Source organism: Malus sylvestris, chromosome 16 (genome assembly GCF_916048215.2).
Source record: "Malus sylvestris chromosome 16, drMalSylv7.2, whole genome shotgun sequence".
Taxonomy (NCBI): Eukaryota; Viridiplantae; Streptophyta; class Magnoliopsida; order Rosales; family Rosaceae; genus Malus; species Malus sylvestris.
Genome location: NC_062275.1, coordinates 4,307,239 through 4,321,391, shown reverse-complemented (window position 1 = coordinate 4,321,391; position 14,153 = coordinate 4,307,239). Strand labels below are relative to the sequence as shown.

General features: G+C 37.9%; 2 protein-coding genes across 2 annotated transcripts; one reads left to right on the top strand and one right to left on the bottom strand.

The window, feature by feature from the left end:
• Positions 1 to 3,182: 3,182 nt before the first annotated feature.
• On the top strand, positions 3,183 to 6,628 carry LOC126608495 (uncharacterized). The gene is made up of 10 exons (XM_050276430.1): positions 3,183 to 3,412; positions 3,771 to 4,094; positions 4,396 to 4,479; positions 4,589 to 4,828; positions 4,942 to 5,080; positions 5,171 to 5,333; positions 5,429 to 5,557; positions 5,636 to 5,830; positions 6,071 to 6,193; positions 6,289 to 6,628. Exons 2-10 carry the CDS (start codon positions 3,821 to 3,823, stop codon positions 6,397 to 6,399), a joined length of 1,458 nt encoding a protein of 485 aa, XP_050132387.1. The 5' UTR covers positions 3,183 to 3,412; positions 3,771 to 3,820; the 3' UTR covers positions 6,400 to 6,628.
• Positions 6,629 to 6,876: 248 nt separating this feature from the next.
• On the bottom strand, positions 6,877 to 9,630 carry LOC126608494 (probable WRKY transcription factor 3). The gene is made up of 4 exons (XM_050276429.1): positions 9,071 to 9,630; positions 8,135 to 8,844; positions 7,874 to 8,035; positions 6,877 to 7,547 (listed from the first exon to the last, which is right to left on the bottom strand). The coding sequence occupies exons 1-4, from the start codon at positions 9,509 to 9,511 to the stop codon at positions 7,274 to 7,276; spliced, it is 1,587 nt and encodes a 528-aa protein (XP_050132386.1). The 5' UTR covers positions 9,512 to 9,630; the 3' UTR covers positions 6,877 to 7,273.
• Positions 9,631 to 14,153: the final 4,523 nt, after the last annotated feature.

The window sequence follows — 14,153 nt, the reverse complement described above, 5'->3', positions numbered from 1 at the left end:
GGTTTCTTGTTTAAGCATCCCATTAAGCCCCACTTATTAAGTTATTATATAGTTAAACTATACTTGTTCTATACTCCTGTTTTCTAACAAAAGTTTAGCAATCATTGATGTTTCCATAGATACAGTGAAACACGCTATTCGTGCATTCAAATATTGGGTAGGGGTTCGACAAATTTTAGTGTCTTCCAACAATAATAGTAAAGCCATATTTCATTTAGTGAAGATTCGACGTGCTCTTTTTCTTTTTTTTTAATTTATCTGGGCTTGAAACTGGCAATGTAAGATGAACTTATATAAATTCAAATAATTTCACGCAATGACAGATTCAAAACTTTTTTTTTTTTTGGGTGGGCGAAGTATAAAAGGTTCGTGTGGTGTTTGAGCCTAAGTTTCCTTGTCGGTGGTCAGGTCATATCAATGGTGACGCTAGAGAGATTGAAGAAGGAAACTGAAAACATAGGATGGACAATTTTGAGTAAAGTGGGTGAATTTGGGTAAAACAAGGCACCTGTATGAGAACGCCCCAAAAAGTAAAGGATGGTTGGCTCCGAACTTTCGAGTAGAAAAGAGGCAACTGAGCTTTGCCGAGCTACTAGGCGGACATTCGGTCTTAGATTCTCACCCTTGTCATTGAATCCGGAATACGCTGGAAAAAACTATGGCACTTAAGCAAGGTTCATGAATCTAAAAGTTAACTTTGAATTAAGTTTGGGTGGTTACAAACTTCTCACATGTCTTCCAATACAAAAGTATTTTGACGTTACGTAAAATTGACTCGTTGTTTTCATCAATATTACACGTTGATTAGTAACAACATTGGCGAAGTCTAGGAGGGTCGCAAAAATCTTAGTCCGAAACACTCAACTGATTTAAGAAAAATCAGTAATGTCATGTCTTGAACCACCAATCACCGTCATTTGGATCTGGTATGAGATCGTCCTCATCATCCTCTTCCTTAAGCTCACAAACAACGAATTGTCTAAACTCCTCATATAGGAACCATCAACCTCAAATCAAAGGTGGAGATTGAATCGGATGCCCAGGTGCTACTGCGAATGATTAACAAGGAGATTGAAGTGGATGCTGATTTGGAATGTCTTACGTTTGATATTGATTCTTTGGTGAAGCATATTGGAGATGTCAAAATTGGGTTTATGCTGCGGGGTAGTAACCTGGCTGCTCACACGGTTGCCTCGTTTAGTGGTCCATTTGTTTGGTACGAGATAGGCTCTGAGTTTTTATTTAACATTCTTGCTATGACGAGATATGCTCTGAGTTTTTATTTAACATTATTGCTATGGATGTAAACATTTCGATTAGATTATAAATGAAGTCTACCTTTTGACAAAAAAAAAAAAAATCAAAACCAGTGAAAGAAATCAAAGGAAAAGCATCAGATTGGGATCCAGAGCCTAAAGAAAAACATTAAAAACCATAAACATAATACTAACTTTTCCAAGAAAAAAAAAAAATATATATATATATATATATCAAAATGGACCTAAGACCATCTTAATCGCTTCATGGCTCCGCCTCGGACTAACAACACAACACTTGTAGCCGTCCTAAGTAGTAGCTAGCTACCAATCAATCACATTTATCATATTTTTTAAGAAGTGGGGGGTTGAGTTATCAATAATTTGAAGAGTAAATTGTAGCTAAGGTCCCTTAACTTTAACTCAATTGGAGCAATGGTCTCTCAACTAAAAATCCATTACCATTGGTCCCTCAACTCATCAAAACGTGTAACTATGATCCCTCAACTAAAAATCCATTACTATTGGTCCCTCAACTTTAATTCAACTGGAGAAATGGTCCCTTAACTTTAACCCAATTGTAGCAATGGTCATTCCAACATAACTCGTTTTGACAAAAAATTTGACGTAATTGACGAAAAGGACCATAATTACACACTTTGATGAGTTAAGGAACCCTAATTATATAAATGGTTATTCCAAAATAACTTATTTTGACAAATTTTTTTACGAAATTAATGAAAATAACTATAGCTACACATTTTGATAAGTTGAGGGACCAATGGTAATAGACTTTTAGTTGAGAGATCATTGCTCCAATTTGATTAAAGTTGAGAGACCATTACTACAATTTACTCTAATTTGAAAAAAGAATAAGAGGTTGGTGGAGAGTTGTTTTTATATAGCAACAGTAATGGTCATTAGTCACTTGTCTCAACCAACTGATTCGCATCCGGACGTGCACAAAAATTAAAACTCGGCGTCTGCCCTTACCAATCGCCGCCTCCCTGATCAGGCTCTATTTTCCTTTCGTAATTGGTATAACAAAACTTCGAGGTACGGTCGAATCAAGATTTCAATTGCAATATTTGTTGCTCACATAAGCGTCCTTGCCTGCAATCACTTACTTTGATTTCAAAATGCTTCAATCTATGATTAGTTAGAAATACACATTTAGGTCATAAATTGGGTAATTCTCTTTTTTTCTTTTTTCTTTTAACTTGAACCAAGTCTGTGGTTATTGAAAGAGAACTGATTTCAAGATCACGACAAGTGGTTCAGTAGAAAAGTGCAAACAACAGTTTTTTTACAGGAAAAAAAGAGAGGTTATGGGTTCGATACTTTGCAAATTGTGAATCTGTTTGATCGTGGCTATGGATAGGATGCAATTCCCAACTCGCCTCATCCGAACCCGAAAATAGTAGATAATTGTGTTCATCATTGGTTGTCCCCCTTTTTAAAGAGAACTGATTTCAACACTTTCTTCCTTCATACACACACTTGATACTTATATTTGACCGCTAGATTGAATTGAGAAAATAAAATCAAAACAACCAAAAACAAACGGTGAGTAAAATTCATTTCTTTTGTTGAAAGGGTGGTATCCATCCACACACTCTTGTTAATTTCTATTATTTGATCTTGTTTAATTCATTTGATCCAATGGTCGAAAATTAAAAAGAGTGCAAAAAGTAAAAAATAATGCATGGATAGCACCACTCTTGTTGAAATTGAAAACTTAATCCAAGAAAGAAAAAAACCTAAAACCAACTAGAAAGCTAACTAAGATAAAACAAGAAAAAAAAAACAAAAGGCAACCCAAAAAAAAAAAAAAACAAAAGATAAAGGAGAGGACGAAAGCAGAGGAAACAGAGAGGGACAGAAAAATAAGGAGATTTAAAAGGAAAATAGGATCCGAGTACAACGGAACCTGTCTTCCTTTCAATCCTCTGTTTCTCTCTCTTGTGTCTGGACAAGGTGTTTTCTGTCTTGTAATCCCTGTTTTTGCATTTGGAAATTAAAGCAAAAAACTTTAAGGTGGTCGAAAACAGAGCAAGTTCCAAAAGGGAAGGAGGCCGAGTTCCTCACCAGGGAACGACGGTTTTCCTCTTCTCTTTTGTTTCATGTCGGAATATTAATTGCTAACCCCTTCCCAGGTTTCCTCTCTCTCTCTCTCTCTCTCTCTCTCTCTCTCTCTCTCTGCATGTAAATGTAATTATTTTCATTTCCTCGTAATTTACAATCATGTGTAATAGTCCGGCTATGGAAAGAACGTCCGTTTTTAGATAATTCACATTATCTACACATATTCGAAAATATTTGTATAATGAGAATGAACGTCATGCATGAAGAATTTCCGTCACGCAGAATAGTGTTATGTATTCTTTAATGATGTTTTGTTTCTATTTTCTGTATTATATTGAGTTATTTATTATAATCCTATTCAATCCAATCCTAGGCACCGAACGAGAGTCATGCGGTTTTCTAAACCGGACTTTTATTTTTGCCTTGCAGGTTAAGTACATCTGGAGAGTCCTCTACATTACTTGAAAAAACTTGCTGCCATGGGCGTCTGTGTCTCAAAACCAAATGAAACTATCAACCCTCATCAGAAAAAGGTCCACAGACTCGGCAAGCGCCGGAGTAAGGGGAAGAAGACGAAGAAGGTTGCTTCCGTCGCCATCCCTGATGCGCCCAAAAGACGGTCTGTGAGTGAGTTTGTGCATCTTGACTTTGAGAAAGGTGCTGCAACCACCTGCAAGAGATCTGAGGTTTCTAATGGAACATATCATCTCACTCAGCTTCAGTGGAACCACAGTCAAATTGATGCAAATGGCGGTATGTTTCAAATGTTTAAGACGCGTTTGATAACCATTTCGTGCTTTGGTTTTTAGTTTGCATCATGAAAAGTTAAGACAAACAGAACCCATCTTACCTCAAATACTTATGGGAAACATACATAAAATCTTTCTACAAATCTTCTGTCATATCGTATACAAACTTTTTCACTACACGGACGTTAAATGGACAGTAAAATTAACGTGTTTGATCGAAGATTTGCGAAAAGTTCTATCTATGTATTTCCCGATTTGTTCTGTGTTAAGTGATTTCTAACCATAAAGATTAAAACTTTGCGTAGGGAAAGGCCCAGGGGAAGCATGGTTTGACTCACTAAGCATTCTGGAATCTGATTCAGAAGATGATTTCTGCAGCGTGCATGGAGGTAATGCACTCATATCGCGTATTGATTTCAATATTTTCTTCTTGTTTTTTTTTGGTGGCAATTGCGAATTTTCGGTGGCTGTAACTAGTTCTTTGTTTTCGGGTGCCAGATGGGTTTCCTTTAGCAGGGAACATCCCAAATGCTCAATTGCTGCAGTATGAAAGTGCATCATGCATCGTAGATAATGGATGTAAGTACGAAGGGTTCTACGAAAGTTATCTAAAAATAGATGGAAATGCACGCCATTCTGTCGAGAAAACCCAAGTGAGTTTCAACGACAAGAGTCAGAAGAACCCGGCGGTGATCATGCTTTATAAGAGGAAGTCTGTTGACGACAGCGAAAGGAACGGTGAGTGCTAAATCTAAATGTGATCAAAATGTGAAGTTAGAATCTAAGCAACATTTTATGTATGCCTACATGCTCTCTGCTACAATACTAAACGTGTAACAATGGATGAACAGGTGCGTCCGATCAGAAGTACTTATTCCGTCCAAGAGCAGGACTTAGAATCCCTTGCTCAACTGAAGAGAAGTCAGCTCCGGGATCCTGGTCTCCAGTTCCACCTTCAGTATTCAAGCTCCGCGGCGAGAATTATTTCAAGTACATTACTTGTTTTCCTGTTGCTACTTTTGTTTTGTTTTCGTCATTCATTTCGGCTGTCTAAAAAATGAAAAATTTTCCGACATGCAGGGATAAACAGAAGTACCCTGCTGCAAACTGCAGCTCGTACGTACCAATTGGTGTCGATTTGTTCATCTGTCCCCGAAAGAGAGATCACATTGCTCAGCATCTTGAGCTTCCTTATGTAAAACCACATGACAAAGTTCCTTCCCTCCTCATTGTTAACATACAGGTCCCCTCTCTCTCTCTCCCTCAAAATACTTCCCTGAAGGATCAGTTTTCGTTTTGTTTTTGGTGATACTGATTCTGGTGTTCTTGTTGTTGCAGTTGCCTACTTATCCTACAACAATGTTCCTCGGCGATTCAGATGGGGAAAGCATGAGTCTTGTGCTATATTTCAAAGTGAATGAAAACTTCGAAAAAGAGATATCATCTCAGTTTCAAGACAGCATCATGGTAAGTTTCGTTCCCACATCTCTGATCCGGGTGCAAAGAAGACGGACTTGTTAACGAAGCTTTGTTTTTCTGTCGCAGAAATTCATTGAGGATGAGACCGAGAAGGTGAAGGGGTTTGCAAAGGAGTCTCTGGTTCCTTTCAGGGAAAGGCTAAAGATCATGGCTGGATTGGTCAATCCAGATGATCTCCAGTTGAGTTCTACTGAAAGAAAGCTCATCCATGCTTACAACGATAAGCCGGTGCTTTCACGCCCCCAACATAATTTCTTCAGGGTAAAATGAATACGAAAAATTCTCTCTAGTTCAATGTTTTTACGAGAAACACTTCAATAGAGCAGCTTGATCATGTGGCTGGTCAGGTCACTCTCATAAAGGTACGGACCTCACATGGGTATCATTTCCCACTAATTGTGAGAGTGCTTGACTTGTCATATGGTCAGATTGTTCTACCGGAGTTTTTTTCTTCTAGGTTTTTACACTAACCTAACTGTTTTTATGTAATTTATTTGACAGGGACCTAATTACTTTGAGATTGACCTGGATATACATAGGTTTAGCTACATATCCAGGAAAGGACTTGAATCATTCAGAGACCGTTTGAAGAATGGGGTACTTGATTTGGGATTGACAATCCAAGTAAACTCGCTACCTTACCATTCACTGTTACAGTAAATATGCATCCTGCTTTTCTGTAAATTTTGAGTTTTGTTAAACGGCGTTGGTGGTGGCAGGCACAAAAACAAGAGGAACTGCCAGAGCAAGTCCTGTGCTGTTTACGCTTGAACAAGATTGATTTCGTGAACCACGGTCAAATTTCGACTCTCGTAACTATGGACGATTAAATCGGACAGGCACCGAACCTGGATCCCGGAGGGTTTCTAGAATTCCGGCCAAAACACCAAGCAAATGTTTGTAAACATTCGGGGGCTTCGACCGCGCTTCGACCTAATCCAATGGTGCAAGAAAAGGAAGACAGAGAAATGAACTGCAAATGCATTACAATTGATCTTGTACAAAATGTCATCAGTATCTGTAATCGTATGCTTTATAGTTAACACTTAACACCATGCATTTGCTATCCGTCCTCAACCATTAAACCTGTAAACCGTATCTAATCACCGCGATAAAGCTTATAAGAATGAGGACATAAAAGGCCGTAAGAACCTGATTAGCGCTTTTTCTTGTACATGCCATCGACTAACGATGATTAGCACAAAGTTTTGTTCTACAATGTCAGATGTGCGCAGCGATTGGTGTGCGCTGACACAGCAACAAAAGGAGTACCAAGCAAGAACAAAAGGAGAAGTACACAATAAAAATAGGCAACCCGACAGTGGAAGTAATTTTCTTGGAGTTTCAGGCAAACATCGATACATTATTACCAAATACAAGGGTAAATAATCATATAAAACAACATCACTGCTTCCATATACAAAAGAATAAACAGAAGTTGTAAATTTCAACAGAGTATGCTTGTTAACTAGTTTACGTACAACAAAAATTTGACCTGACTTCTTCCTTCTCCTTTATTCTTTTTCATAATTACCTCTTTCCTTTGTACATTAGCGATTCGGAAACTGGGCCTTGATCAAAACTACGGCCTGAAGTGAAAAACAGATTCGGGCAAACGTAACACTTACAACTTTTGCCTGCTTCGTGGAAATTTTCCATTCTCTGATTCCTCGTGCTTGCTTTCCTGATTGAAACTCACAGAAACTATGTTATTTGTTCTTCTTTTAAACGTAAACTCGCTATAGGCTGCTGGTCCTTGTTTCTAAGATCGATCTTGTCCATCTTCCCAGTTCCTGGATTGACTGATCTTAGATTTGATGCGTTGTTGTTGCCTGTGTAGTGGCCGCTTGTTTTAGAAGCTGGTACATCATGATTATGTTTTCCCTCATATGTCGTTATGACAGCTTTAGGATCTGTAGAGGCTCTCTCTATGTGCTTACGGACATTGCATGCAGGGAATGTGCATTTGTAATAGCTCCTGTAAAATGTAGCAAAGACTAATCAGGAAATTTTTAAACCAACCGTACAACAAGGAATTACTCCTTTGATTGAATACGTTAGGCAACATAAATTTATAGGAGGTAGATTTGTAAATATTCAATAACATATACGATTATGTTGCCCCTTTGGCTGCGGAAACAAAACAAAACAAAGAACGATAAAGATAAGTTCCACAATGCCAATGCATACTGAATGACTGCCATCTTGACGGGTTTAATCAAAATTCACATTCTATTCTTAATTATTTTCTGATATGATTCTATTAATCTGGAGTCCAATAGCTTGTAGTTTCAGCAGTATTACCGTGGATAGGGATTTCCTTTGACGACTTTCTGCCCATACTTTCGCCACCTGTAGCCATCGTCTAAGAGATCGACTTCACTGGTTGTCTGCACTATGATTCTAGGCTCTGTCACAGTCCGATGTGCAGAAGCTGGCGCCAGTTCTGACCTGACCTCTGTATTTCTGGAAAATAAAAGTTAATTTTGTTAAGAATACATGACAAACAATGAACATTAACTTCCGACAAACATGTGCATATGCTTATCAACATAAACGATCTACCTTCTCTTGGTGTCAGGTTGATCTTCATCTTTCTCACCTACTCTGGTTTCAGCATCTCCTACTTCCTCGCTGTCACTTGTCCCGGATAAATTATCATGTGTTGCTTGGCTGGATTCCTGACGCTTCTTAGACATTGAATAAGGACCTGTCCCGTCTTTTGATTTGTTCGAATTCCCACCATGAACTTGCAAGGCCAAGTCGGAATTCGCCTGACTATTTGCATTCGGATCCTTTCCACGCTTGGACGGAGGACGTTCATGGTTATGCTCGCCCTTGTAAATAATTTCAGTTATTTGTCCATCAACCGAGCGTTCAACCTTCTTCTTTACCGGACACTTTGGATGCGTGCACTTGTAATAACTCCGAGGAAACTCACTACCCTTGACCTGCTTTTGCCCATACTTCCGCCAATTGTAACCATCGTCATTAGGCTTATCGACGGCAAATGAAGACGGTTGGGATCTCTGATCCGAAAGGGCAATGTCGGATGATTCTTTAGTGGCAACGGCAGAGTCGGGTGTTCCCGACGGTATCTCTTGGGGTGGCATTGTATCGGAAGTAAGGGATGGAGGCTGCGTCAACGATGTGGCGGGTGCTGTCGAGAAAGTCGTTGAAAACTCGGTTGAGAAATTGAAAAAGGATGGTGAGAGTGCAGCAGCCTGAGCCGTGACCTGTGCTAGCGCCTGCTGGTGTGTCATCCCAAAGGGTCCCTACAACGATTCATAAATCACAGCCACAAGAAGAAAAAAGGGAAAAAGTTGCTAAATTTAGAAACTCAAATCCTCTGCCTTTGTTTTCGGAGTAACAAAAGACGAGATACTAATCTAAATCGGATAAAAAAGGAAACTTTTCAAAAAATCCCAGCTCCCTAATAAGCAAACAGCCAACGGTAACAGTAATTCAGAAGATGGAAGAAGTGATTGACGAGTGGAGTACCTGGCCGGGTGAGAAGATACCAGGCGAGTCAAGAAACCCGGACGGCGTCGGGACCGAAAACATCGGCGGCGGTCTGTTCTGCTTGAACCGGAATTCCGAGCCGCCATCGTTATCGCCGGAATTTCGCTTTTCTAGCTGCGGGAACCCCGGCTCCCTCGGGGATGGAGACGTCATGGCTCCGGCGAGCAGCTGGGAGAAGGACTTGCAGTCGTCACCGTCGGAGAAGAAGTTGGAGACGAGAGTCATGGGCCCGGGGCTGAAGCCCATGCCCAGACCCGGGCCAGTATTCCCGCCGGCGCCGGAGCTGAAGATTGATTCGAAAGAGGTGCGCGGCGGGAGAGTAATCGTGGGGCGAGGAGGATCATGCGTCGCTGCGGGCTTCGACGGTTGCGATGATCCTGGCGGCAGGGGGCCCGGCGGTTGCTCTTGGTTGTCGGCCATTGGATAAAAAAGCAAGAAAATGTTTCAACTTACTCTTTAAACTCTCGTTTTCTTTTTCTTTCTTTCTGCGGGAAGTTTGTGTCTTTCTGTTTTTTTTGTATTTTTCGGATTAGGGGATCTGAAATTCTGCAAAAAGTCCACGCCGCACATACCCGAAAGTCCTTTCCTGATTAACGAGATTATTTCCTCGATCATATTTTGTAAACCATATCATATAATGGTTGATAATTGCATTTTTACTTTTTAAGTCATAAAAAATGAATCCAATCATTAACCGAATGATACAAAATATGATTTTAAAAGATAGTCTCCATAGTATTTTTTTTATTTTTTAATATTATCTTTGGATAAATTTCATTTATTAGATCAACTATCATTTGACTTGTGAATTAATACCTCAATTGAAATTGAACCGTCGAACTATTTTTTGGTAAATTAAAACCTGCTCCTTAGTCTTGCTTTGGTCTCAACATGCTGGGGCGAGGAAGTGTCTGCAAGACTAAACAAAGATAACATATTGAAAGAATTGAACTTATTGAACGAGGCTTATTCAATTGGTAGCAACCACCAAACTAATAGAACAAGGGTTAGCTCTGCAGCTAGTCAACGTGTAAGTAGGTCCATTACCAGCCAACTCCAAACCAATTGTTTCGATATATGATTTTATCTTGTTTCAATTTTATTTATTATCCTTGACCAAGACCTAAACATTTTAAAAGTAGCCAATTCTTTCTTATTGTTAAGTGCAATTCAGTTTTTCGTTAAGTCACGACTAATGACCAATAAAAGTGGCATATTTTTATTGGTAAATGGCATGTTTTTATTGGTCACTATTGGTGACTTAATGGAAAACTGGATGAACTAAACGACTAGAGGAAAATTGACTATTTTTTACATATTTTAGGTTCTTAACTTATCAAAAAATAATTTAAAAGCGAATTTCAAGAGGACGATAGTTCAGAAAATCAAATCATAGTTCATTCTATTTTATTTATGAGCTTTTGGGTTGTTTGGTGTCGGTGGGCCGGTGGGGCTAAAGTTGCTAACTACTAAGCCTATGCTTGAAATGACGGTGATGACCCTGAGACTTTTAGGAACTACGAAATTTCCATCTTCCTAGTGTGAAAATATAGGGGTAGTGAAGGGGAAGAAGTAGAGTCGTTTCGCTAGATATCTGGATTATGGATTGTACTATGAGAGCAATTCCACCCCTAAAGGTTTTGCGCCAGCACCCAGCCCATTTAATCCACTTTGTGAACAGTGATAGACTCTAATGAACAATAATAAACCAATGCATATCCATCTCTAAAACTAAATAGCCTAGTCAATTTTATTAAAATATTATTATTTTTATTATAAAATAATAAAAATTAATAATTTGATTTTTACTTTCTGAGTTTCTCCCCAAACATGCTCATCAAACCAGAGCACGCCAACCCACCCCCCATCTCCATCCTCCATCAAATCCCCACCTCCCCTTCACTCTCCACTTCCTCTCCACCGCCCTCTGCCCCTAAACCAATCGACATCGGCGCCTGAGCTTGCCAGCTCCAAACTTGCCTTCTATGGACCTACGCCCTGACCTTCAGCTGCATCGCCAGATTTGTATGTCATCGTCCTCAACAACTTCCAAGACTAGCTCATCCTCAACATCAAGTTCCGGGTTGGCGGCCTCGTCCTCGAATGTAGCGTCGTCCAGCTGTCTTCCTCGTCGGAGATGGAGTTCGTCGTCGCCGATTTCAGATCATGACTTCAGCCTGACATCATTTAGGCTGATCCCAAGGTCTGTCAATTTTGGGTTGGCCTGGAGACCAGCTTGGGTTGGGTGCTAGGCAATCTCGTGGGCTAAAGAGACTTCCCTAGGTGCCGAACCATTTTTTTGGCTGTGTGTCGGCCTATCCCACCCCCGATGGAAGTGCTATGATATCTATGGACTACTTAAGTCATCTCCAACCAAAAGAGGGTCAAAGGGCCATATTTAGCTCTGCAATAAATTATTTTTTTAATGAACAGTGACATACTATATTTTATAAAATCTCCAACTCAGGGGGCCAAAGAGCCATAAGCCAAAACATAGTCATTTGACAAAAATTTCATCTCCAACTAAAGGGGGCTATTTTTTAGCCCCTCAATAATTTATTATTTATTGAATTAAACTATCATATTAAAATAATATTTTTTGACATATTTTGAGTGCCACTTGTCGCTAAATAAATAAGCTTTCAAATTTCTTATCTTTATATAATCTCAATAATTTTTCGGATATAATGTGAAAAATTGAAATAAAATGAGATAAGATAGTATGAAATAGTGAAAAGGATTTGAGAAATGGTGTATGAATGACTTAGGTATTTATAGGAAAACAAATTTCGTCTAAAAAATAAAAAATTCAAATTCGAACGGTAATCTCAATTTGCATTTTCGGAGATATAAATGTAGTTATCTTTGATTTGTGGGACTCATTACCACAAAATAAAAAAATAAATTTATATTTTTATTTACATCTTCGGGCTAAAACATATGGCATCTTCGAGATGCCCTAACATGAATGATCGATATAACTTATAAGGTGTATTTATAAAAAGACAAATACGCAATATGAAAAGATTTATTTGTAGATTCTTTGAGATGCAAAATATGGTTAGAGCCAAATATATACACCAAACAAAGCAAATGCGTTAGAAACGTGTTGGCACTTGTGGCATATATAATTAAATCATGGAAAAGAGAGCTGCCACATGTTGTCTCACGGGACGGACAGTCGCTCTCACAAACTGCACATAAATGCACGTAACATGTTACAACTTGACCCTTTGCAAAATTATTTCTGTCTTCACCCTCTCCATCTTCAAACTCCTCCGTAGCACGACTAATAATACAATGTTATATGTACATTTTTATAACGTGCTATTAGTAAATTATTATTATAGTATTTTGTTCATTTATTGGAAAGAAAGAGTTAACAACTACAGGGATTCTTTTCGGATTCGTTCCACCAAATTCATTCAATCATCCAATTTGGACTCTTGAAATTTGATCAAACGATTAAAGTTATTATAACTTTTAAAGGAACTTCATTTTTCAGCCGTTGAATCAAATTTTAAGGATCCAGATTGAGTAATTGGATGAATTTGATGGAAGAGATCCGGGATCCCTTTCCAACAAGTACAATTTACAAATCCAAAAAATATGGTAGATAAACACATAAATTTATGAATTTGCGTACAACGTGGCTTCTATTTCTATTTCTATATTTGTGGATAATATGTATGAATATTACTCCTACAAGGAGACGAGTTGAGTTGGTGTCCACACATATTGTGCCAGGAGTTCTTGTCCAAATAAAGAACCTCCGCACAAGTAGCTGAACGTGTTATTATATGTGTCAGTTACATGAGACAAGCGATAAATAATTATCGTACGTCAAAAAGTTAAGAAATCGTACAAATATTTACAGAGTTTTTATTTTTATTTTTGTCGAATAATAGATTTTGTTAAATTAAATGTTAGATTAACTATCGATGGATCTAAACTCATGCCATCAATTCTTTTCCACCAATGTGATAAAAGATCACTTACGTACAAATGTTTAGAGTTAAATTGCTTCGTGTATTGACATTTGATTTTGGAGTGGGACTACAATATTATGTTGATCTATTTCTTTAAATCATAAGTTTTTTTTTAATACAACATGATATTGTTCATTTGCACAACCTAACGAGAGTTGGTATTAACCACTAGTTTAAAACTTAGTAGACCTTACTAGCTCACCAGGTTCTTTCTACATTGTGACACTTAGTTCACAGCATTTATTCAAGGGGATCGTCATTATTTTAAAGAAATGAGGACTAGTTGTGGAGCTCATTTCATATTAAATTTTAACGATCCGAATCGTTTATTTTTTAAGTTGCATTTCATATATATTTTTGCAAAAATTAATTCAATATTAAAACATTTACGCATTTGATTATCATGATGAAAGTTCAATGTTTTTTAGATCATAATGTTTGTCAACTTTCTTTAACTCAATTAGATACCTCAAACATTTTCGATTTAGCTAATATTTTGCAAGGATGACCTATGATGTGCAACTTGAAAAGTAAAAAGTCCAGGTCATTAATGTTCAATGTAAAGTGAGCCCCACGACTAATCACATTCCTATTAAAAAAAAGAAAAAAAAACGAGGAGTCTTAACAAAACACTCCTGATACTATTAACTTTTAACGTTAAAGATATTTTTACTCTAAAAATTCACTATTTGTACTATTCACTTATAACACATTTTTATCCTTTTGGTTAAAACTCAAAGTTTTCAAGTCATTTTCATTAATTTTCCTTAAAAAAAGGGGACCATTTAGATAGAGGGAAATGGATCATCTACGGGTCTCTTCCTCCTAATACACCAAATCAGGGAATCCGTGCCGTTGAAATTTAATTCAACGACTACAAACAAGGGCTCACTTTAAAAGTTATAATAACTTCAACCGTTAGATTAAATTTCAACGGTATGGATCCCCTGATTTAATGGGTTAAGAGAAAATGATCCGGAAATGATCCATTTTCTAGATAGAGGGCCCCGTCTAATTATTTTTACAATATACCCGTTTCAATGAATTATATAAAATGTTACTTTTCATTAACT

What these genes read in the sequence shown, in the direction of transcription:
- LOC126608495 (XM_050276430.1), top strand. Translation starts at nt 3,821, where the DNA reads ATGGGCGTCTGTGTCTCAAAACCAAATGAAACTATCAACCCTCATCAG. An exon ending in AGTTTCAAGACAGCATCATG is followed by an intron (nt 5,558 to 5,635) that starts GTAAGTTTCGTT and finishes TTTCTGTCGCAG; the next exon opens with AAATTCATTGAGGATGAGAC. An exon ending in CCCAACATAATTTCTTCAGG is followed by an intron (nt 5,831 to 6,070) that starts GTAAAATGAATA and finishes TTTATTTGACAG; the next exon opens with GGACCTAATTACTTTGAGAT.
- LOC126608494 (XM_050276429.1), bottom strand. Translation starts at nt 9,511, where the DNA reads ATGGCCGACAACCAAGAGCAACCGCCGGGCCCCCTGCCGCCAGGATCA. An exon ending in CAACCTGACACCAAGAGAAG is followed by an intron (nt 8,036 to 8,134) that starts GTAGATCGTTTA and finishes TTTATTTTCCAG; the next exon opens with AAATACAGAGGTCAGGTCAG. An exon ending in AAAGGAAATCCCTATCCACG is followed by an intron (nt 7,548 to 7,873) that starts GTAATACTGCTG and finishes TACATTTTACAG; the next exon opens with GAGCTATTACAAATGCACAT.